Raw genomic sequence first — 22,908 nt, 5'->3', positions numbered from 1 at the left:
AAATCACAAAGAGACTCACTACTTAATTCTAACCTTTTACTACTTACATTAATAAAAGGTACATTCGTCTTCCCATTGACAATGGTAGCGACTTTTGGCAGCGCGAAGTCTGCCCACTTTTTATGAGGATTAATATATACAAGTGTACCTTCTAATTTTTGTGCTGGGACAACAGGAAGGGAACAGAGATGGGAGGGAGGAATAACCTCCCCTACCTCAGGGCTAGCAGGTACCACTCCTGTGTCCCCCTTAGATGCCCGGGCCACCTTGACAGAGTCTCCTCTCACCCAAGACAGAAAGTTTTTGGTACTGCTCAGTTCCCACTGGCATCGACACTTCCACTCACCCTCTGTTGACCCCATAGAGAGCCACTTTGTGCTCTCACACGAAGCCAATTCCCAAAATAATGGGAATTCCTTCCATGTGAGTTGTCGATACAACATGGAATTTGTGAGTCAAGACTCGGCCACCTAGGGAAATCTGCTGGCTGACAATGCGCTGGATCATTATCTGATGGCCACTCGCAGTGTTCAACAACAGACATCCCTTCAATGCCATAACAGCGCCCGTCACTAAGCGTTCCTCGATCAGGGACACACAAGCTCCGCTGTCCAACAAGGCATGGTACGTTCCTGTTCCAATCCCCACTTTAAGAACAGGAACTGAATCTCCACTCTCGCGAGAGGGAGAAGGGGTGGGGGACGTCTGTTTTGTTCCCTCCACAGGTACACACACCCCTTGGGCAGAGGGAGATCTCACTGGTGGGGGAAGACTCCCACCTACACGCTCGCCAGAGAATTACCAATGTGAGACTCAAGACGACAGGTCTGGGTATGACTGATTTATTTTTCGAAAGCAAGGTATACATCAAGGAATGCGGACGGAAAGGTGGTCACCAACCTGCGGATCCCATGTCACTCATTTAGGCAAGAATCTGTTTGTTAGATGACATATAAATGATAATAATTCGTGTTACAATAAACATACAAAAGTGGTTACATACATCAGCTGAAAGGCCAGACAACAATACATATGGAGAGATATATACAAATATGAAATAACAGGTAATATATGACGTGATTAATGCAAAATGAAGAGGCGCTCGACTCCTTTACACCGAATTTTTTGTGCATAATTTATAAATATGTTCCACAGAAAATCCCACGAATTGTGAGAACATGAATACAGGGGGTTTACTAATGGTACAACTGTTACTCTTACCAAGGCAAACACTAATCAAGTTACCCCTATATTCAGGCACACACATTTTTCTTTCATACAGTATTCAAGCTTACCATTTCGTTCTAACACGGATATGGTTAACATTGGTACATTGTTTGGCGAACGGTTTTAAAAATTTTTTTTTACCGATATTTTGCTGTTCACTTTAATATTAATATCTGAAAATTAGTAAATAACTTTATCATAAAAAATAATGCAAGTTTTTTATTTGAGTTAGCAAAACCCACTCCTTTGTTTTAGCTTATGTACCAATTGGAACAGTTCTAGTTTGCATTTGCAAACTTGTAAGTATTCCTGTTAAGTGACTGTATTTACCTTTGTCTCATAACCTGCTTTTTCATGATAAAACGATTAGATTTCAGGTATTACTTTTCCTTTGTACTGTATTCTTTGATAAAGCTGGAAATGCATGCTAATTGTATGCATTTATCTGAACCCGAGTACATAGTGAATTTGGAGTTATGTTCCACAGTAAAATTCTCTAATAGATGAATCCACTAATCCTGAAACACAAATACAGTAGTCAGGGGTTGACTGTACAGTGATTTCTACAACCTAACACGCTCTCTCCGTGCAATCAATTACCGTATTTTGTTCAACTATGATCCATATAGTTATCCAATCATAACCTTTCCCTCAGCAACAACATATCATGAGGGTCATTAAATTTGGAATAATGCCTATTACAGCAACTCTTACCTTGCAGGTTCTTACTGAAATTTAAAAAAAAATTAAAAAAGAACATCCAAAAACAAACCAAAAGAAAACCCAGTAAATTAATCTGTCAATCTCCTACTGAACCCAGCAACAGGAATAGACTGACTGGCTATTAGTGTTTGTACCTATCGGTCCCCAGGTGGGGGGTGGGGGAAGCAGGTGGACAGAGGACTGATATTCATAGAAAGTCAAGTGTTCATGTTTTTTTTTCAATCTGTTGAACTACCGCTACAGCAGAAGTAAAAGCTATACAGTATAATGGAGAGGTAAGGTTTCATCTAAAAAAATATATATATATATATATATATATATATATATATATATATATATATATATATATATATATATATATATATATATATATATATATCATATATATATCTATCATATATATATATTATAAGTAGTGTACCAAGTACAGTATAGGCATCACTTTCTAATTTTATTTTTTGTTAGGAGTTACAAGTGCAAATAAGTGTTTTTTTGCTATTTTACGCTTGTTTTGTTGTTCTTAGATTAAGAAATACTATTTATTATTATTTTAATGGATTTAATGAGAAATTTTGGATGTTCATATATCGCAGTTTTTTGCCAGAAAATCCGCGCTATATTTTCAATTATATATATTATAAACTCCGCAAAGTCGTGAATTCGCAATAATCGAATTGCGAAGTAGCGAGGGGTCACTGCACCTGGTCATTACACAACTAATCACAAATTAAAAAATTTACCTCACTTCAGCCAGATACCTGAACTCTCATAACAATAAAAATTATGACTGAGTACTCTAAAGGTAACAGTGATCCCTTAAAAGCTTATCAACCTTTTAACCCCCCGCGCCTCTATTTACAAAAGTGTCTGCCGTATGCCGGCGGGGTTTGGGAGTTAGAGCCAAAGAGGAAAGTTTTTTTTTCAAAAAATCAGAGCATGCTTAGTTTTCAAGATTAAGAGTTCATTTTGGCTCCTTTCTTGTCATTGCCTGAAGTTTAGTATGCAACCATCAGAAATGAAAAAAAAATATCATCATAAAGTCGTGAATTTAACAATCGAATTGCAAGTAGCGAGGGGTCACTGCACCTGGTCATTACACAACTAATCACAAATTAAAAATTTACCTCACTTCAGCCAGATACCTGAACTCTCATAACAATAAAAATTACGACTGAGTACTCTAAAGGTAACAGTGATCCCTTAAAAGCTTATCAACCTTTTAACCCCCGCCTCTATTTACAAAAGTGTCTGCCGTATGTCGGGAGGGGTTTGGGAGTTAGAGCCAAAGAGGAAAGTTTTTTTTTCAAAAAATCAGAGCATGCTTAGTTTTCAAGATTAAGAGTTCATTTTTGGCTCCTTTCTTGTCATTGCCTGAAGTTTAGTATGCAACCATCAGAATTGAAAAAAAATATCATCACGCAAAGTCGTGAATTCGCAATAATCGAATTGCGAAGTAGCGAGGGGTCACTGCACCTGGTCATTACACAACTAATCACAAATTAAAAAATTTACCTCACTTCAGCCAGATACCTGAACTCTCATAACAATAAAAATTACGACTGAGTACTCTAAAGGTAACAGTGATCCCTTAAAAGCTTATCAACCTTTTAACCCCCCGCGCCTCTATTTACAAAAGTGTCTGCCGTATGCCGGCGGGGTTTGGGAGTTAGAGCCAAAGAGGAAAGTTTTTTTTTCAAAAAATCAGAGCATGCTTAGTTTTCAAGATTAAGAGTTCATTTTTGGCTCCTTTCTTGTCATTGCCTGAAGTTTAGTATGCAACCATCAGAAATGAAAAAAAATATCATCACGCAAAGTCGTGAATTCGCAATAATCGAATTGCGAAGTAGCGAGGGGTCACTGCACCTGGTCATTACACAACTAATCACAAATTAAAAAATTTACCTCACTTCAGCCAGATACCTGAACTCTCATAACAATAAAAATTACGACTGAGTACTCTAAAGGTAACAGTGATCCCTTAAAAGCTTATCAACCCTTAAACCCCGTGCCTCTATTTACAAAAGTGTCTGCCGTATGCCGGCGGGGTTTGGGAGTTAGAGCCAAAGAGTAAAGTTTTTTTTTCAAAAAATCAGAGCACGCTTAGTTTTCAAGATTAAGAGTTCATTTTTGGCTCCTTTCTTGTCATTGCCTGAAGTTTAGTATGCAACCATCAGAAATGAAAAAAAATATCATCATATAAAAATATTGGAATATATGACAGCGCAAAAAAAAATTTCAGATATAATTGTATACAAATGGCGCTGTGAGCAAAACGGTTAAAGCTAATGAGCTATTTTTTGTTGTTGCATTGTACACTAAATTGCAATGATTTTGGTATATAACAAATTGTAAAACGATCAAAGCAACACAGAAAATATTATCACAAATTGATGCATGAATTCGTAACATGCGGACGTAAAAACGTTTTTTTAAAAATTCACCATAAATCGAAATATTGTGCTAGAGACTTCCCGTTTGTTGCAAAATGAAGGTAAATGATTGAATATTGCTAGAATGTAAGAGTTTTAGCTTACAATTGCATTTTTCGACCATTTTGGTCGAGTCAAAGTTGACCAAAGGTTGAAATTTTGGCACTTACTGTGATTTATATGAAAATATGTCAAAATTGATAAAAGCTACAACCATAAGTTATTTTTTGTTGTATTCTACACGAAATTGCGCACATTTTCATATATACAACTTTATGTAAAGGCTAATAGAAAATGGTGCAAAAATTACGACAAAGTGACTAAAGAATCTCTGAGATTTTCAGCAGAGTTATTAGCTGATGCTTTCTTTTGGGATAAGAAAGAAATTCAAGCATGCGCAGCTGGGTCACGCTTGTAAACAAAACAGCGTGATTCGTGAACTCCCAGCATCCCTCACGGCGCGATTTAAAATTTTTCGCAAACGAGGTCTATAAGTATTTTTCTGCGAATATTTAAAAAAACTTTTTGTAGTCGACGTATTTTACGTTCACTTGGCACCTGACAGACAACTTTTGTTGACGTAAAATACGTCCAGTCGGCGTTAAAGGGTTAATCATGTGAAAAATCAAACAAAGTTCATCAAAACAAGTGTGAGGTATCAACAATAAAACAAGAAATATACTAGAGCAAAAGGGCATCACTCCATCAAAGAACTTCAGCTGTTTCCCTTGTCTTAATTCACTTCAGCAAAACTAAAGGAATAAAACATGTATATCACTTTGCCTTATGCACACAATTAATCCTATTCACTTGGGGTCAATATAAATGAAACATTGTTTTTAAAAAATTTTAAATACAAAAATTTATTTTTAAATTCAAAATTTATAATTAAAATTCACAATCTGAAGAAATTTACAATTACTTGAAAACAATATAAAATTTAATTAATTCCCAAGTTAAATTATTAAGCAAAACTAAATCACAAAAACTTTAATCTATCAAGAAATTAAATTAAGCAAAATTTACACTATCAAGAACTACAAGATTTGAAAAGAAAATGAATATTAAATCAATGTTAAATTATTAAGAAATACTTTAAATGCCAAGTAAATACATGTTAAATCACTAAATATACAATGTGAAAAATCAAGAGATTGTAAACTCAAGAATACACAATAGAAAAATTTACCAAAACAATTTCACTTTGGCAAAAATTTTTCAATACACCTTATTATATCATGGTAATAATAAAGTTCACTTTACCTTACACAAGCTTGTGAAAACTTTCGCAAAATCACCTGAAATGCAGCTGCCTGAGATTCACAAAAATGATATTTTTATGATAAAATAAAGTTTGTTCATACTTACCTGGCAGATATATATATATAGCTGTATTCTCCGAAAGGGACCGACAGAAATTCAAAAACTTACGGCACACGCAGTTGGGCCAGGTGGTTAGTACCCATTCCCGCCGCTGGGAGGCGGGTATCAGGAACCATTCCCATTTTCTATTCAGATTTTCTAGAATCTAGAACTACTGTCTCCTGAGGGGAGGAGGGTGGGTACTATGATTATATATATCTGCCAGGTAAGTATGAACAAACTTTATTTTATCACAAAAATATCATTTTGTTCATGACACTTACCTGACAGATATATATATATAGCTGAATCCTACCATTGGAGGTGGGAAGAGACAGAATAGGATTTAGGAAACAAACATATGTAGGCGATTGACGCCTTGGTTCCTTACCTGTTAGCATTGCTGACTTCGTGATTACTGTCACCCAAGTCTGCTTCTGCTTTACTAGAGACTCCAGCGAGGTAGGGACCTATAAAGCTGGTGAAATCTAGATGATCTGTCAACGGGGGCGAGACCACAATGTGACTAGACCATATGACCTTACTGTGAGGGCAAGCGACAAACGAAACAACCACCTGACCAAGCCTAGTTACGTCATGAATAAATAACATAAACTAAGGACTGGGACGACCACCACTGGTGGAGACCCAACAACCATAAAAAACAACACATCTAATATATTTAAAAAACACACATAAACAAAACTAAAGGAGAGGATGAGAGTCGCTTTCTGCCCCCAAGATCGTATTTGCGGAAACGTAAGGCCCCAGCGCACAGCAATTCTCATAGGACGTCTTTACTTCCGTAAGATAATGAGAAGCGAAGACAGAATTGCTTTGCCAAAAAGTGGCACCCAGAATGTCATTGAGAGACTGGTTTTTCTGGAAAGCCACTGAGGAAGCAATGGCTCTCACTTCGTGAGCCTTGACCTTCAAAGATCTCAAATCCTCGTCTAGCACACTGGAATGGGCGTCTATGATGGTGCTTCTTAAAAAGAACGCCAGGGCATTCTTCGAGAGAGGTATATCAGGCCTCTTAACCGAGCACCAAAGATTGTTAGAAGGACCTCTACAATCCTGGGTCCTCTGTAAGTAAAATTTCAGAGCCCTGACAGGGCACAGGGTTCTCTCCGGTTCTTGTCCAGTGATGTCCGTCAAGCCCTTAATTTCGAAGGACCTGGGCCAAGGGGAAGACGGGTTTTCATTCTTGGCAAGAAACATAGGGCTCAGAGAGCAGACTGCATCAGGGCCTCTAAAACCTATAATCTTGCTGATCGCTTGAAGTTCACTAACTCTCTTCGCCGTCGCCAGAGCAGTTAGGAAAATAGCTTTCTTGGTTATGTCCTTGAAGGAAGCAGAAAGCAAAGGTTCAAATCTCTTGGACATCAGGAATTTTAGAACCACATCTAAATTCCACGAAGGTAACTTAGGGGCGGCTACCTTAGACGTCTCAAAAGACCTTAGAAGATCATGAAGGTCTTTGTTGTCCGATAAGTCAAGGCCTCTATGCCTAAAGACCGCTGACAGCATACTTCTGTAGCCTTTGATGGTAGGGACTGCCAGCTTTAAATCCTTTCTCAAATAAAAAAGGAAGTCTGCTATCTGGGACACAGAGGTTGTGGTAGAGGAAATTCCCTTAAGTTTGCACCACTTCCTAAAAATGACCCACTTTGACTGGTACACTGCGCTGGAGGAGGCTCTCCTGGCGTTGGCGATCGCCTTAGCCACTGGTTTAGAAAAACCTCTTGCTCTGAGCAACTTCTCGATAGTCTGAATGCAGTCAGACTCAGAGCGGGAGGGTTTTTGTGGTACCTCTCGAAGTGGGGTTGTTTGAGAAGATCTGTTCTCATAGGAAGCGCTCTTGGAAAATCCACCAAGAGAGACATGACCTCTGTGAACCACTCCGCTGAAGGCCAAAAGGGGGCGATTAATGTCATTCTCGTCCCTTCTGAAGCTACGAACTTCCTGATGACTTCCCCCAGAATCTTGAATGGGGGAAAGGCATACAGGTCTAGACCCTTCCAGTCCCAGAGAAAGGCATCTACTGCTAGGGCCCCCGGGTCGAGCACGGGAGAGCAGTAAAGAGGCAGCCTTGTGGTCCTTGAAGTTGCAAAGATGTCCACCAGGGGACGTCCCCAAAGCTTCCAAAGCTCCTGACACACTTCCGCGTTCAGAGTCCACTCTGTTGGAAGAAGCTGATGCTACCGACTGAGAAGGTCCGCGCGTACATTCTCGACCCCTGCTACGAAACGAGTGAGAATTGTCACCTGACGAGAATGTGCCCACAGCAGGATCTCTTTGGCAATCATGAACAGGGACCGAGAATGAGTACCTCCCTGTTTCTTGAGGTACGCCAGGGCTGTGGTGTTGTCCGAGTTGACTTGAATTACCCGGCCTGCAACTTGATCTTCGAAGAACTGAAGAGCTAAGAAAATCGCTTCCAGTTCTTTTAGATTGATGTGCCAGGACACCTGTTCCCCTTTCCAGGTGCCTGACACTTCCTCCCCCCCTAGTGTTGCTCCCCATCCCGACATGGACGCGTCGGAAAACAACACTAGGTCGGGGTTCTGAAGAGAGAGAGAGACCCCTTCTGCCAACTTTACGGGATCGAGCCACCACCGAAGATGGTCCTTGACAGAGAGAGAGATCCTGAGAGACTCCTCTAGATCCTCCTTGTTCTTCCAGTTGTCCGCAAGGAAAAACTGGAGGGGTCTGAGATGCAACCTCCCCAGGGAAACAAACTTCTCAAGTGATGAAATGGTCCCCAGCAGACTCATCCATTCCCTCACCGAGCATGTTTCTTTCCCCAGGAAGGCCGAAACTTTTACGAAGCAGTGCTGCTGACGTTCCTGGGATGGAAAGGCTCGAAAAACCACTGAATCCATCTGAATCCCCAGATAAAGAATGGACTGAGAGGGGATCAGATGTGATTTCTCTAAATTCACAAGAAGTCCCAGGGACTTCGTCAGCTCCAAAGTTGAATGTAAGTCCTCCAGACACCTTTCTTCCGATGAGGCTCGAATGAGCCAGTCGTCCAGATAGAGCGAGATCCTTATGCCCACAAGATGAAGCCACTGGGCAACGTTCCTCATCAGGACTGTGAACACCATAGGAGCTGTACTCAGTCCGAAACAGAGAGCTCTGAACTGGTACACTCGTCCCCCCAGGACAAATCTCAAATACTTTCTCGAACGAGGATGAATGGGGACATGAAAATAAGCGTCCTGGAGGTCCAGAGAGACCATCCAATCGCCTGGTCGCAGCGCATTGATAACAGACTTTTCTTTCGAAGACAAAATTGTTCAGTCTGCTGACGTCCAGGACTGGTCTCCACCCCCCTGACTGTTTTGGAACCAGGAAGAGACGATTGTAGAAACCTGGAGACTCCAAATCTAGGACTCGCTCTATGGCTCTCTTCTCGATCATTTCTTCCAGCAGATCTAAAAGGATTTGTTGCTTCTCCGGACGGTAAGAGGGCGACAGATCTCTGGGAGTTGAGGATGGGGGGGGGTTCAAGGAACGGGATCCTGTAACCTTTCTTGATTACATTGAGGGACCAGGAATCCACCCCTCTTACTTTCCAGGCTTCTGAAAACAGGAGAAGCCTGGCTCCTACTGGTGTCTGGAGGTGTAGAAAGTCACTTTTTGCCCCTTTGGGAAGAAGGGGCTCTGCCTCTGGAGAGGCCTCTTCCTCGCGAAAAGGGTCTAGAGGAGGAAGATTTCCCACAAAAGGGCTTCTGTCTCTTAGAGGGTAGTCCTTGCGATGACGTGGATGGGACACTAGGACGTCTGGAAGACTGTGCAAGGAGGTCCTGAGTAGCCTTCTCCTTAAGGCTGGAGGCGAGATCCTTGACTAGCGGCTGGGGGAAGAGATGGCTAGACAGAGGGGCGAAAAGTAATTCAGCCCTCTGGACAGGAGAAACCGACTTTGCTGCAAAATTGCAGTATAAAGCCCTCTTCTTCAGGAGGGTTGTACCAAAATGCGAAGCCAGTTCATCCGCGCCATCTCTGACGGACTTGTCCATGCAAGACAGCACACTGGACAGCTCCCCCAGAGAGATAGAATCTGGACTACGAGTCCTCAAGTCCAAGGCCCCCAAACACCAATCCAGAAAGTTAAAGACCTCCATAGACTTGAAAAGGCCTTTCAGAAGGTGGTCAGTCTCAGAAAGCGTCCAGGACACTTTTGCCGAAGAAAGGAGAGACCTCCTCGAAGCATCAACGAGACTCGCAAAGTCGCCTTGAGAGGAAGAAGGAACCCTTGAGCCAATTTCCTCTCCCGTCTCATACCACATTCCAGCTTTCCCGCACAATCTAGACAGGGGTAGAGCGAAGGAAGATTTCCCTTGAGACTTTCTATCTTCCATCCAAGAGTTGACTTTCTTGAGTGCTTTCCTAGTAGCAAGAGAAGTCTTCATTTGCAGGAAGCTGGGCGATTTCCTCACCTTCGAAGAAGCTAACTGCGAAGGGGGGGAAAGAGGAGCAGAAGGCTGAAATTTGTCTGGAAATAGCTCCTTCAGCATATTAGCCAAAACCTGGTAGTCGGAGAAAGACGACAAAGGGGGCTGCTCCTGCTCTGCAGAGTCCGACTCCTGAGACAAACCTCCCTCTTCGATGGGAGCGACAGGAGAGTCTTCCGGGGCTTGAGGAAGACTAAGACCTTTGGGTCCAATTTGGCCAAGAGACCTCTTCTCGTGGGAAGAAGCAGAAGAAAAGTCCGGAGCAACTCGCACAGAAGCGTCCTGCTTCACAAGCTGCCGAGCGTCCTGCCTCACAAGCCGCCGAGCGTCCTGACGAGCTTCCTGACGAGAGTCCTGACGAGCGTCGTGCAGAGAATCCAGACGGGAAGGATGAGAAGCGTCCTGGGGAGCGTCCTGCCGAACGTCAAAACGAGCGCGAAGAGAAGCAAGAGGAGTGTCAAGAAGAGCGTCTTGGCGCGAACTCTTACTAGTGGCTAGCCGAGCTGCAAGAGCGGCGTCCTGATCAGCCAGCGCGTCACGACGAGGCAAGGAAAGCCGATGATCCGACGAACGATGAGGACGACTACGAGAACCCGCAGGAGAGAGAGACGAACGAAGAGCAGGAGAGGGAGACCTCTTGGATCTCTTAACTGGCAGCGTTAAATCCTTACGGCGCCTACGAGGCTTCGTCTCCTTAGCAGCGAGAAGGGATGCTAGCTGCCGCTGCATATCCTGGAGAAGACGCTTCGAAGGAGAGGAAACCCTCTCAGGAGAAGGGCTGCTCTTATGAGAAGAAGAGGGGGAAGGAGACGTTCTCCCCTTTCTACCAAGGGCGACGACAGCTCTCTTCTTGGGGCGGCTGGGACGTTCAACAACGTCCTCCTCAGAAGAAGTCCTGGTCCTCTTCTGCGGCGGCAAGTCGCGCAACCAGTCGGGAGAAGACTCTAAAGCATGAGAAAGAGGAGAAGCAGCGTCCTCCTCAACGAAGCTCCTCTTGAGCGAAAGAGAGTCCAACCGAGAACGCGACCCCTTGCGTGGAGAGGGCGCCTCGGAGGACGAGAAGCAGTCTTTAAGGACCGGTGCGCGAGCACGATCCTTGGCAGCCTGGGAAACGTCAACAAGGCCTGCCGAAGGGACGCCAGATCGGTGGGGGGTCCCCGTAACCCTCTTGCGGCGACTTCGACATGCCCATTCCTAAGTCCTGGGAGTTCAGCAGAGGTCCAGGCCTAGAGGCATTATAGGGCCGATCTGACGCCCCCTCCACAAAACTGGGGGGATCACTACACTTCACTGCATTTTCAACAGCCAACACCTTAGACTCCAAAGTACGAATGGAGCTCAAAATCTGCGCAAGGGCATTACCTTCCACAGACGCAATCACAGGGTTCGAAGGCGACTCTACAGGGAAAGGTGAAGCATTAGTAGGATTAACAAGAGATACATTAATACCCTGACTCCCACCAACTGACACACTCCTGGAAGAGGACCTCCTTACACGGTCACGCTCTAACTTGCGTACATAAGAATCGTAAGCCTTCCAATCAGAATCAGGCAACGATTCACACTCCTTGCAGCGATCATCCAACAGACAGACATGCCCCCTACATCTCATGCATACTGTGTGAGGGTCTACCGAAGCTTTCGGTAGCCTCACCTTACACTCCTTCACAACACACACCCTGAAACTAGCAGAACTAGAACCAGACATCTTGTTCAAGAATTGGCCAAAACCAAAATCAAATCAGTCCACAGAAGCGTATGCCTATCCACAAATCCAAAGTCAAAAACCAAAAGACAATCAGAATACTCAGTGGAAAAGTTTCCGAAACTAACGCGGAGGTATTGACAACAGGTGTTGACAATACCGGCGACAGAGAAAATCTGAATAGAAAATGGGAATGGTTCTGATACCGCCTCCCAGCGGCGGGAATGGGTACTAACCACCTGGCCCAACTGCATGTGCCGTAAGTTTTGAATTTCTGTCGGTCCCTTTCGGAGAATACAGCTATATATATATCTGTCAGGTATATATCTGTCAGGTAAGTGTCATGAACAAACACTTTTTTTTTGTTAGGTGCCATTACACACTTTTCCTACACTCAGATCTCAAAAGCTAAGATTAATACCACTGACCACACAAATATTTTACATTAATTAATAATTTCTCTCTTTTGAAAGAGAGAGAGAGAGAGAGAGAGAACCACACAGTCTCTAAAATCAGAATCAATAAACTTTTGGATTCCTGCAAGAAATGAAATAATCAGATCACGTCATTATTCCTGACCAAAACAACTTGGGGCCAACTAACACATTAGAATAATACATAACCAGAGCAACGCACTCTTACAAAACATGATGTAATCAATCAAGACGTGCATTTACTCTCAAAAAGGTACACGTCTTTACCAGAAAATCATATAGGACGAAGCTCTCAACAAAATCTCAACAGTCAAAACAGAAGGCACATAGCCAGTCACAAACGGCACACTTTCAAAACAAGAAGACCCAAACGTGAAATCATTCGTCATCTTCTCGTATGAGACAAAACCTTACATGACTCAATTGCCATTCCCTCGCTTGCTAACCTATTATCTTTTGCGATAACTGAACCAAAACACGACATACGAAATCACGAGTACAGAACACTTGTTGCTGGGGGACAAAATGAGCAATCACATACTATGTCATTATTAAAATGTATTACTAATTCTATATGACGCTGTCAAGTTATCCAATCACTAACTCTTTTGAGATCTAACATTACACTACATACAATACTTCAACAATTATTATTATTACACAGAACACATTACAGCTAGAATAGTAAACATATCAAAATCATGGAATGCTATACATATTACAAGGCACAATATATATATATATATATATATATATATATATATATATATATATATATATATATATATATATATATATATATATATATATAAATTATTATCTCTGACCAGGCCACTGTTTACATTCTTCACAATGAGAAGAAAAATCACACTCATGACCCCTGCTGGTTACATACATCATATGACCATCATGCACAACTGAACACATTTGGTTTACACAAAACTTGTTCCTACAAAGCCTAGTGCTTCTATCTCTGCTTGTTGTAGATTACACAAGGCAGAAACAGAAAACAAACAAAATAGCAAGACAGGAGAAAAACAGCAAGATATAGCCAATATTATTACAGCCGATTCACACTGCACACACAAGGGAATGGCATGAAGAATTCTGAAAGGAATGTAAACATTCCGATGCTACCTTGTAGGAAACAGATGTGAAGATGCAAGTTAACTATAACATGTAGGTAAGATTCAGCCCAAACAATTTCCAATTTCTATTGAAAGAAAAACAGTATGACAAATCTGTTACATGACTATCTCCTCAATTTGTCAGTTTGTATAATTCTCAGACTATAGAGAACTGAGCACTTCATATATTTTTTTTCTGATGTTTTATTTTGTGTTATGTTCCCTGAAAATACCAATTGACTGGACTGCTACATTATTATGCCCCATGCTTATTCTTCCAATCTTCTGGCTCACTATCATTTTGTATGTAAATTTTTTTGATAGGTCACTGAAACCACTTACTGTTCTTCAGTTGTAATTTTGCTTGTCTCATCAAAATTGCTGTTTTATCTTGCAACATTCTGTTCAGTGTTGTATATATTGACTGGACATTCTTGTGACCCAGCTTGATGGTTTGACCACAGTTCATGCAAATTTGCAATTTGTGATTCCATTGTTTCATGATCCTTATGGACTGTCCACACTAGCGGGCATGCCCGTCGGGCACTTCCAGCTCTGTATTTTCTCTCGCTTCTGAAGCAGTGTTACCAGACAATCGCATCGCTCTGGCTCCATACTTAATCGGTCAGTATAGTGGAATGGGTTATGGGAACAGTGTTTGCCCGTCGGGCAGTGCCCGCCAGTGTGGACAGGGCTTTAGAATTACAGCATCCCCATTTGTTGTCATTAATAACTTTTGTGTGCGTCTACATTTACAATTTTTGCATTAAAAGGGTTTAGGAACATATGGCATCAGCCATGTTTTAGTCTACAATTTACATTTTTTGAGGAAGATTTTGTCCATACTAAATGAGGATCAGTCACCTAACAGTTAAAATATTTATGCATACATAAATAGGCCTAAGAATCTACAGTTCAACCCAGAATAATTGTCACAGGGGTGTATGGCACTTTAAAGAGTTTTACTTTCCCAATTACATTTATAATCTTATAATAATAACACTATCACAAAGACTATTCATTACATTAATGAACAAACTCTAGTACCGAGCAGAGTGATATTGCATCATCTCACCAAATTAATGATGCTCATACACTAAAGGAATGGCACACACAAAAGGAGGTAATAGAACTTACCTGCTGAAAGACTTTACAAAAGGTGGCCACATTGGATATCTTCCAATAATTGACTAATCATAATAAAAAAGTTGGGAAATGGGAACAAACACTTGGAACAATTTTGTAAAAAAATTCAAGATCCCTGGAGGTTACTGACATCCAAGCTGAACTATAATCGAACAATGTTAGGGCAAAAAATCTGAAGTATGTGACATATCATATCTGTAGATATACTGAGCTTCAAAATCAATACCTCCCTTGTTCATTACTTTATTAGCGGAGTCTGGTGTCAACAAAAGTCTACCCAAAGCTATACCTAAAAACCCTCTCCAATGGGACAAACTTCAAAACTGTGTTCAAAATATTGTTCCAAGTCTTTAAGCCCTATTAGTGAAACAGGGCAGTTTGCACACAGCTTATAAAACTATATATTTTTAACATAAGAAGTATTTACCGATTTCCAGTGACCCACAAGATTTCCAGTTGTCAGGGATCAATATTGTAATTGAAGAAAAAAACAGCCTCTCTTCTGTTGCTGAGTATAACACAGGTGATGCACTGCTAATCAATGCCTGTAAAAGAATCATTCTCTGTAATACCTAATCATAAAAGTCTAAATGTTTCTGAATGCATATCTATGCACTCTTACAGTACTATACTCTTGCAAAAACTTTAATACACTACTAACAATTAGAATTAGAAAAATTGTCTGTTATTGGTAAGCAGCAAAGTGCTCAAGAGCACCTAACTTCTCATGTATCTGCTTCAATTTCTCATTTCTCATTATACTTCCTAATAGTTTTAGCATCGTCCTTCCCTATTCCACTTATGGGCTTCAAGTAAAGTTTGTAAATCATTTCTATTGTTCCAGAATTTTCACAAACTGTCTAGTTTGTATCAATGTTTTTCTTTAACAGTGAGTGTCATCAGGTAATGAACTGCACTACTGTTACCTTCATTATCTCTGCCACTTGTAGTTGTGTCACTCTAGTAGTATTTCAATCAGAGCTTTTGAGACGCCTCCAGAACGGAATGGAATATGTTATTTTCATGATAAAATTAAGTTTCATATATACTTACCAAGTACTTACATGGCTATAGTTTCCACTCGCTCAGCAGCTTAAATTTTAAAAATTGGGGTAGTGCTTCGATAGCTTAGTGTAGGTAACAAGCCCCACCCACCAACGGGAGTACTGGAGACTTAGCAGAAAACCTCATTCATGAGTGGGGAGGAGGGAGGGTTCCAATACGTAATTACTTGGTAAGTATATATGAAACGATTTTATCAAGAAAATAACATTTCATATAAGAAACTTACCAAGTAATTACATAGCTGAATCCACATTAACAGGTGGTGAGATGCATGGGCATATTCTGTTCCAAAACATTAAGTTATGGTAATGACTTTGAAATAGAAAAGTTGCTAGCACTGAAGACAATGCTTGTCATTTTCTTATTTGGTAAGAGAGCTACTGCAGGTAATTACTGCCTCTGGTTGGTGCACATCTTAACCTGTAGTGGTGTGGCGGTTGAGCCATGGAGCGCCTCTACTTAGGTGGGAGTTTTGCAGCAAAGGATTTGTCCAATGGCTGGCAAATCATCAACAAATGCCCTTGCCCTGGGCACAGTACCACAATAAAAACAACCAGACAATGCTTTCACCTACACTGAAAACATCACAACCAATCCAATGAGACTGGTGGGTACTCCAGGTACAATGTACCCCCCTGGCCCACAAAAATTCTGAGTAAAACAGGAAACAGTGATTTTTTCCAAGAGTTAGTAAAGCTTGAATGAGATGATTGAATATTTGTAAAACTAAGTGGACACTTTGTTTCTCAAAGGTGGATGAGGAGAATGCATTCCATGACAGTTTATATAATGTTTCAAGAGTAAACCATCTTCTATCTCATTAAGTTTTGTTCAGAGCTAAATGGTGCATAATGAATTTCATTTTCTAAAATATGATTTTCATCAAAGGAGAACTGTTGGAACTTCATTGTTTTATTTGTATCTTTCTAGCCAAGACAATTATTTCTGGTATATCTCAACAAATGTACCAAATTTCTGCCTTTGTATAATCAAAATATACTTTCAAGTGAGTTTTATCCACCGTCAGTACCACTGTTTTGTCATTGGGTAATAATGATTTACATTTATTCTTAATAACATACATCAGATATTGAGTCATTTTGTTCTGACGCTTGGGTAAACTGTTTGGGGAGACACTCCTGATGGTAGAGTACCTTGGGAATATTAGGAATTTCTTATCTCTCAAGAGTCTAACTTTTAGGAGAACAATTACAAAACATAGAAGACAATATTACCAGCTCTAATGAATAATCAGTAATTTATTCAGTCATTAACTGTAGTTGTTCAAATATGGAAGTTCTGTGACATAGGCTACAGTGGGAGTTGTTTTTATGTAGGCTTCACTGGGAGTTGTTTGACACAGGCTACACTGGAAGTTCTGTGACAGGCTACACTGGGAGTTTTGACTTAGACTACACTGGGAGTTGTTTGATCTAGACTACACAAGGAGTTGCTTGACCTAGACTACACAGGGAGTTGTTTGACCTAGACTACACTAGGAATTGTTTGGACAATGGCTACACTGGGAGTTCTGTGACATAGGATACACTGGGAGTTGTTTGACGTAGGCTTCACTGGGAGTTCTGTGACATAGGCTACACTAGGAGTTCTTTAACGTAGGCTACACTGGAAGTTGTTTGATGTAGACTTCACTGGGAGTTCTGTGACATAGGCTACACTGGGAGTTGTTTGACATAGGCTACACTGGGAGTTGCTTGACGTAGGCTACACTGGGAGTTGCTTAACGCTGGGAGTTGCTTGATGTAGGCTACACTGGGAGTTGTTTAGACTAAGCTGGGAGCTGTTTGACGTAGGCTATGCTGGGAGTTGTTTGACGTAGGCTTCACTGGAAGCTTTGTGACACAGACTACACTGGGAGTTGTTTGACATATGCTACACTGGGAGTTTTGACATAGGCTACACTGGGAGTTGTTTGACACAGGCTACAATGGGAGTTGTTTGACATAGGCTACACTGGGAGTTTTGACATAGGCTACACTGGAAGTTGTTTGACACAGGCTACACTAGGAGTTGTTTGACATAGGCTACACTGGGAGTTGTTTGACACAGGCTACAATGGGAGTTGTTTGACACAGGCTACAATGGGAGTTGTTTGACACAGGCTACAATGGGAGTTGTTTGACACAGGCTACATGGAGTTGTTTGACATTGGCTACACTGGGAGTTGTTTGACATTGGCTACACTGGGAGTTGTTTGACATTGGCTACACTGGGAGTTGACATAGGCTACACTTGGAGTTCTGTGACATAGGCTACACAGGTAGTTGTTTGACATAGGCTTCACTGAAAGTTCTGTGACACAGGCTACACTGGGAGTTTTGTGACAGGGACTAAACTGGGAGTTGTTTGGCATAGGCTTCACTGGGAGTTATGTGACACAGGCTACAAGCTCTTCATATCTCTCCCTTGGCCGAGTCGGTTGAGCTTCAGACTGTCGCTCGATGGGCCGGAGTTCAATTCCACCGACCGGCTGATAAAGAGTTAGAGGAATTTATTTCTGGTGATAGAAATTCATTTCTCGCTATAATGTGGTTCGGATTCCACAATAAACTGTAGGTCCCGTTGCTAAGTAACCAATTGGTTCTTAGCCACGTAAAATAAGTCTAATTCTTCGGGCCAGCCCTAGGAGGGCTGTTAATCAGCTCAGTGGTCTGGTATAACTAAGGTATACTTAACTTTTACAAGCTCTTCATTGGAGGAGTGGGTAGGGCTTTCGGCTAGCACACTATTGGCCCAGCGTTCGACTCTCCGACTGGCCAATGAAGTATTAAGAGGAATTTATTTCTGGTGATCTAGAAATTCATTTCCTGTCATAATGTGGTCCAGATTCCACAATAAGCTGTAAGTCCCGTTACTAGGTAACCAGTTGGTTCTTAGCCACGTAAAATAAATCTAGTCCTTCGGGCCAGCCCTACGAGAGCTGTTAACCAGCTCAGTGGTCTGGTTAAACTAAGATATATATAACATTACACAGGCTAGACTGGGAGTTGTTTGACATGGGCTAGACTTGGAGTTGTTTGACATAGGCTACACTGAGTTGTTTGACATACCGTAGGCTTCACTGGGAGTTTTGTGACATAGGCTACACTGGGAGTTGTTTGACATAGGCTACACTGGGAGTTGTTTGACATAGGCTCCATTGGGAGTTGTTTGACATAGGTTCCATTGGGAGTTCTGTGACACAGGCTACACTGGGAGGTGTTTGACATAGGCTACACTGGGAGTTGTTTGACATAGGCTCCATTGGGAGTTGTTTGACATAGGTTCCATTGGGAGTTCTGTGACACAGGCTACACTGCGAGGTGCTTGACATAGGCTACACTGGGAGGTGTTTGACATAGGCTACACTGGGAGTTTGACATAGGCTACACTGGGAGTTTGACATAGGCTACACTGGGAGTTTGACATAGGCTACACAGGGAGTTGTGTGACGTACACTTCACTGGGAGTTCTGTGACACACGCTACACTGGGAGTTGTTTGACATAGGCTGCACTGGGAGTTGTTTGACATAGGCTACACTGGGAGTTGTTTGACATAGGCTACACTGGGAGTTCTGTGACATGGGCTACACTGGTCGCTGTTTGACACAGGCTTCACTGAAGTTCTGTGACACAGGCAATACTGGGAGTTCTGTGACATAGGCTACACCTACACTGGGAGTTCTTTGACATAGGATACAATGGGAGTTCTTTGACATAGGCTACACTGGGAGTTCTTTGACATAGGCGACATAAGCTACACTGGGAGTTGTTTGACATAGAGTTCACAGGGAGTTTTGTGACAGGCTACACTGGGGGTTCTGTGACATGGGCTACACTGGGAGTTATTTGACGTAGGCTACACTGGGAGTTCTGTGACATATGGTACACTGGGAGTTGTTTGACCTAGACTACACTGGGAGTTCTGTAATATAGGCTACACTGGGAGTTCAATGACACAGGCTACACTGCGAGTTTTGACCTAGACTACACTGGGAGTTGTGACATAGTCTACACAGAGTACACTGGGAGTTGTTTGACCTACACTCCACTGGGAGTTCTTTGACATAGGCTACACTGGAAGTTCTGTGACAGGCTACACTGGAAGTTCTGTGACATACGCTACACTGGAAGTTTTGACTTAGACTACACTGGGAGTTGTTTGGCCTAGACTACACTGGGAGTTGTTTGGCCTAGACTATATTGGGAGTTGTTTGGCCTAGACTATATTGGGAGTTGTTTGGCCTAGACTATATTGGGAGTTGTTTGGCCTAAACTACACTGGGAGTTCTGTGACAAAGGGTAGACTGTGAGTTCTATGTCAGAGGGTACAATGGGAGCTGTTTGATCTAGACTACACTGGGAGTTCTGTGACATAGGGTACACTAGGAGTTCTTTGATATAGGCTACACTGGGAGCTGTATGACATAGGCTAAACGGGAAGTTCTGTGACATAGGATACATTGGAAGTTCTTTGACATAGGCTACACTGTGAGTTCTGTGACAGGGTAGACTGGGAGTTGTTTGACCTAAACTACACTGGAAGTTCAGCAACACAGGCCACACAGGGAGTTCTTTGACATAGGCTACTCTGGGAGTTGTGATATAGGATACTCTGGGAGTTGTGATATAGGATACACTGGGAGTTCTTTGACATAGGGTACACTAGATCTGTGACAGGTTACACTGGGATTTTTTACCTAGACTATACTGGAAGTTCTTTGACATAGGGTACACCAGAAGTTTTGACCTAGACTACACTGGGAGTTGTTTGACCTACACTACACTGGGAGTTATGTGACATAGGCTACACTGGGAGTTCTGTGACAGGGTACACATAGATGTTTGACCTAGACTACACTGGGAGTCCTGTGACATAGGGTACACAGAGTTCTTTGACAGTCTACACTGGGAGTTCTTTGACCTAGACTACACTGGGAGTTCTGTGACACAGGGTACACTGCAAGTTCTGTGACAGGCTACACTGGGAGTTTTGACCTAGACTACACTGGGAGTTTTGACCTAGACTACACTGGGAGTTCTGTGACATAGGGTACACTGCAAGTTCTGTGACATAGGCTACACTGGGAGTTCTGTGACACAGGCTACACTGGGAGTTGTTTGACCTTGACTACACTGGGAGTTCTTTGACACAGGATACACTGGGAGTTCTCTGGCATAGGCTACACTGGGAGTTTTTTGACTGGGACCCCACTGGGAGTTCTTTGACATAGGGTACACTAGGTTCTGGGACATAGGCTACACTGGAAGTTGTTCAACAGATTACACTGGGAGTTGTGTGACATAGGCTACACTGAGTTATTTGACCTACACTACACTGGGAGTTCTGTGACATAGGGTATACTGTAAGTTCTGTGACATAGGATACTATGGGAGTTGTTTGAAATAGGCTACACTGCGACTTCTTTGACATAAGCTATAATGGGAGTTCTGTGACACAAGCTACACTGGGAGTTCTGTGACACAGGCTACACTGGGAGTTGTTTGACCTTGACTACACTGGGAGTTCTTTGACACAGGATACACTGGGAGTTCTCTGGCATAGGCTACACTGGGAGTTTTTTGACTGGGACCCCACTGGGAGTTCTTTGACATAGGGTACACTAAGTTCTGGGACATAGGCTACACTGGAAGTTGTTCAACAGATTACACTGGGAGCTCTGTGACATAGGCTACACTGTGAGTTGTTTGACCTACACTACACTGGGAGTTCTGTGACATAGGGTATACTGTAAGTTCTGTGACATAGGATACTCTGGGAGTTGTTTGAAATAGGCTACACTGCGACTTCTTTGACATAAGCTATAATGGGAGTTCTGTGACATAGGCTACACTGGGAGTTCTGTGACATAGGCTACACTGGGAGTTCTGTGACATAGGCTACACTGGGAGTTCTGTGACATAGGCTACACTGGGAGTTCTGTGACATAGGCTACACTGGGAGTTCTGTGACATAGGCTACACTGGGAGTTCTGTGACATAGGCTACACTGGGAGTTCTTTGACAGGCTTCACTGATTGACTGATTGATTAACTGTGGGTTATCTGGCGTCACAACTACCAGGGTCATTGACACCAAATACTAAATGTGATCTTTTCACTTTTATAGTGTTATACAAAATTAAAAATAAAATTCTGCTAAATAGAACTACATATAAATTTGATTAAAAAGACAAAAAATAAAAGTATAACCAAAATAAATATATAAAATTCTAAAAAGATTAAATCTGATCCAATAAAAAACAGTATAACTTAAAATATATATATATATATATATATATATATATATATATATATATATATATATATATATATATATATATATATATATATATATGACAGCACAGCTGTCAAATATATTTAAGACAAGCTTCTTTGGTAAAAGAGATAACATTATTAATACATATACTTTCTCCCAACAGATTTGCCATGCTATAATTACCACCTGCTTCACTGCTATTTGATAAAAAACGATTCCTAAGTTCCACTAGACTGGGACACTCAACCAGCAAATGCCTAACAGTCAGTGGAACCAAGCAACTGTCACAGAAGGGCTCATTCTCCCTATTCATCACACAGCCATGAGTTAAACCTGTATGGCCAATACGTAATCTACTCAATACAACCTCCCACTTCCTTGGTATTAGGTCATATTTCCAAGGGTGTGTCTGACTAGTGATTTCTTTAATTTTATTGGAGCCTACTCTGTCCCACTGAAGTGCCCGTAATTGTGGATGGATTTCCATGTAATATGGAATGCATCACAATATGGAACAGGGCATTTTCTGGGTATCAAAGTTTGTGTTGCTAATTTGGCTAGCTGGTCTGCCTTTTCATTTTCCGATATGTTCACATAGGCAGGAACCCAACAAAAAGAAACAATGCTTCCTCTATAATGGTGCAAGAAGATCCACTGCAAGATCTCCAACACTAAGGGATGATTAGTATTGAAGACTTCCAGGGACTGTAAGGCACTTTTAGTCACAAAATATTGTGTAGCTAGACACTGGGAGTGTTGCAATATGCTCCAGTGCTACTAAGATGCCATAGAGCTCAGCTGTAAAGTTTGAGGCAACTGAAGGAAGTGCACCTCTCCGGTTAAAAGATTCACTAAAAACTCCAAAACCAATGCCAGCATTGGATTTGGAACCATCAGTAAATAAAATCTTGTATCTAAATGCTCTGAAGCATGCTCTAAAAATATTGCCC

At 41.7% G+C, this 22,908-nt stretch overlaps 1 protein-coding gene across 1 annotated transcript in view; it reads right to left on the bottom strand.

Annotated features, from left to right (window-relative positions):
* LOC136850788 (calcium-activated chloride channel regulator 1-like) overlaps positions 1-22,908 on the bottom strand; it is a 308,332-nt gene that overhangs the window by 268,719 nt on the left and 16,705 nt on the right. Inside the window, exon 2 of the mRNA XM_067124788.1 lies at positions 15,041-15,158. Coding sequence (XP_066980889.1) covers positions 15,041-15,158 — 118 coding nt within the window. The remainder of the gene's footprint in view (positions 1-15,040; positions 15,159-22,908) is intronic.

This window comes from Macrobrachium rosenbergii, chromosome 3 (assembly GCF_040412425.1).
Source record: "Macrobrachium rosenbergii isolate ZJJX-2024 chromosome 3, ASM4041242v1, whole genome shotgun sequence".
NCBI classification, from domain to species: Eukaryota; Metazoa; Arthropoda; class Malacostraca; order Decapoda; family Palaemonidae; genus Macrobrachium; species Macrobrachium rosenbergii.
Note: the sequence above shows the minus strand (reverse complement) of the source record. Positions and strands in the feature narration are given on the sequence as shown.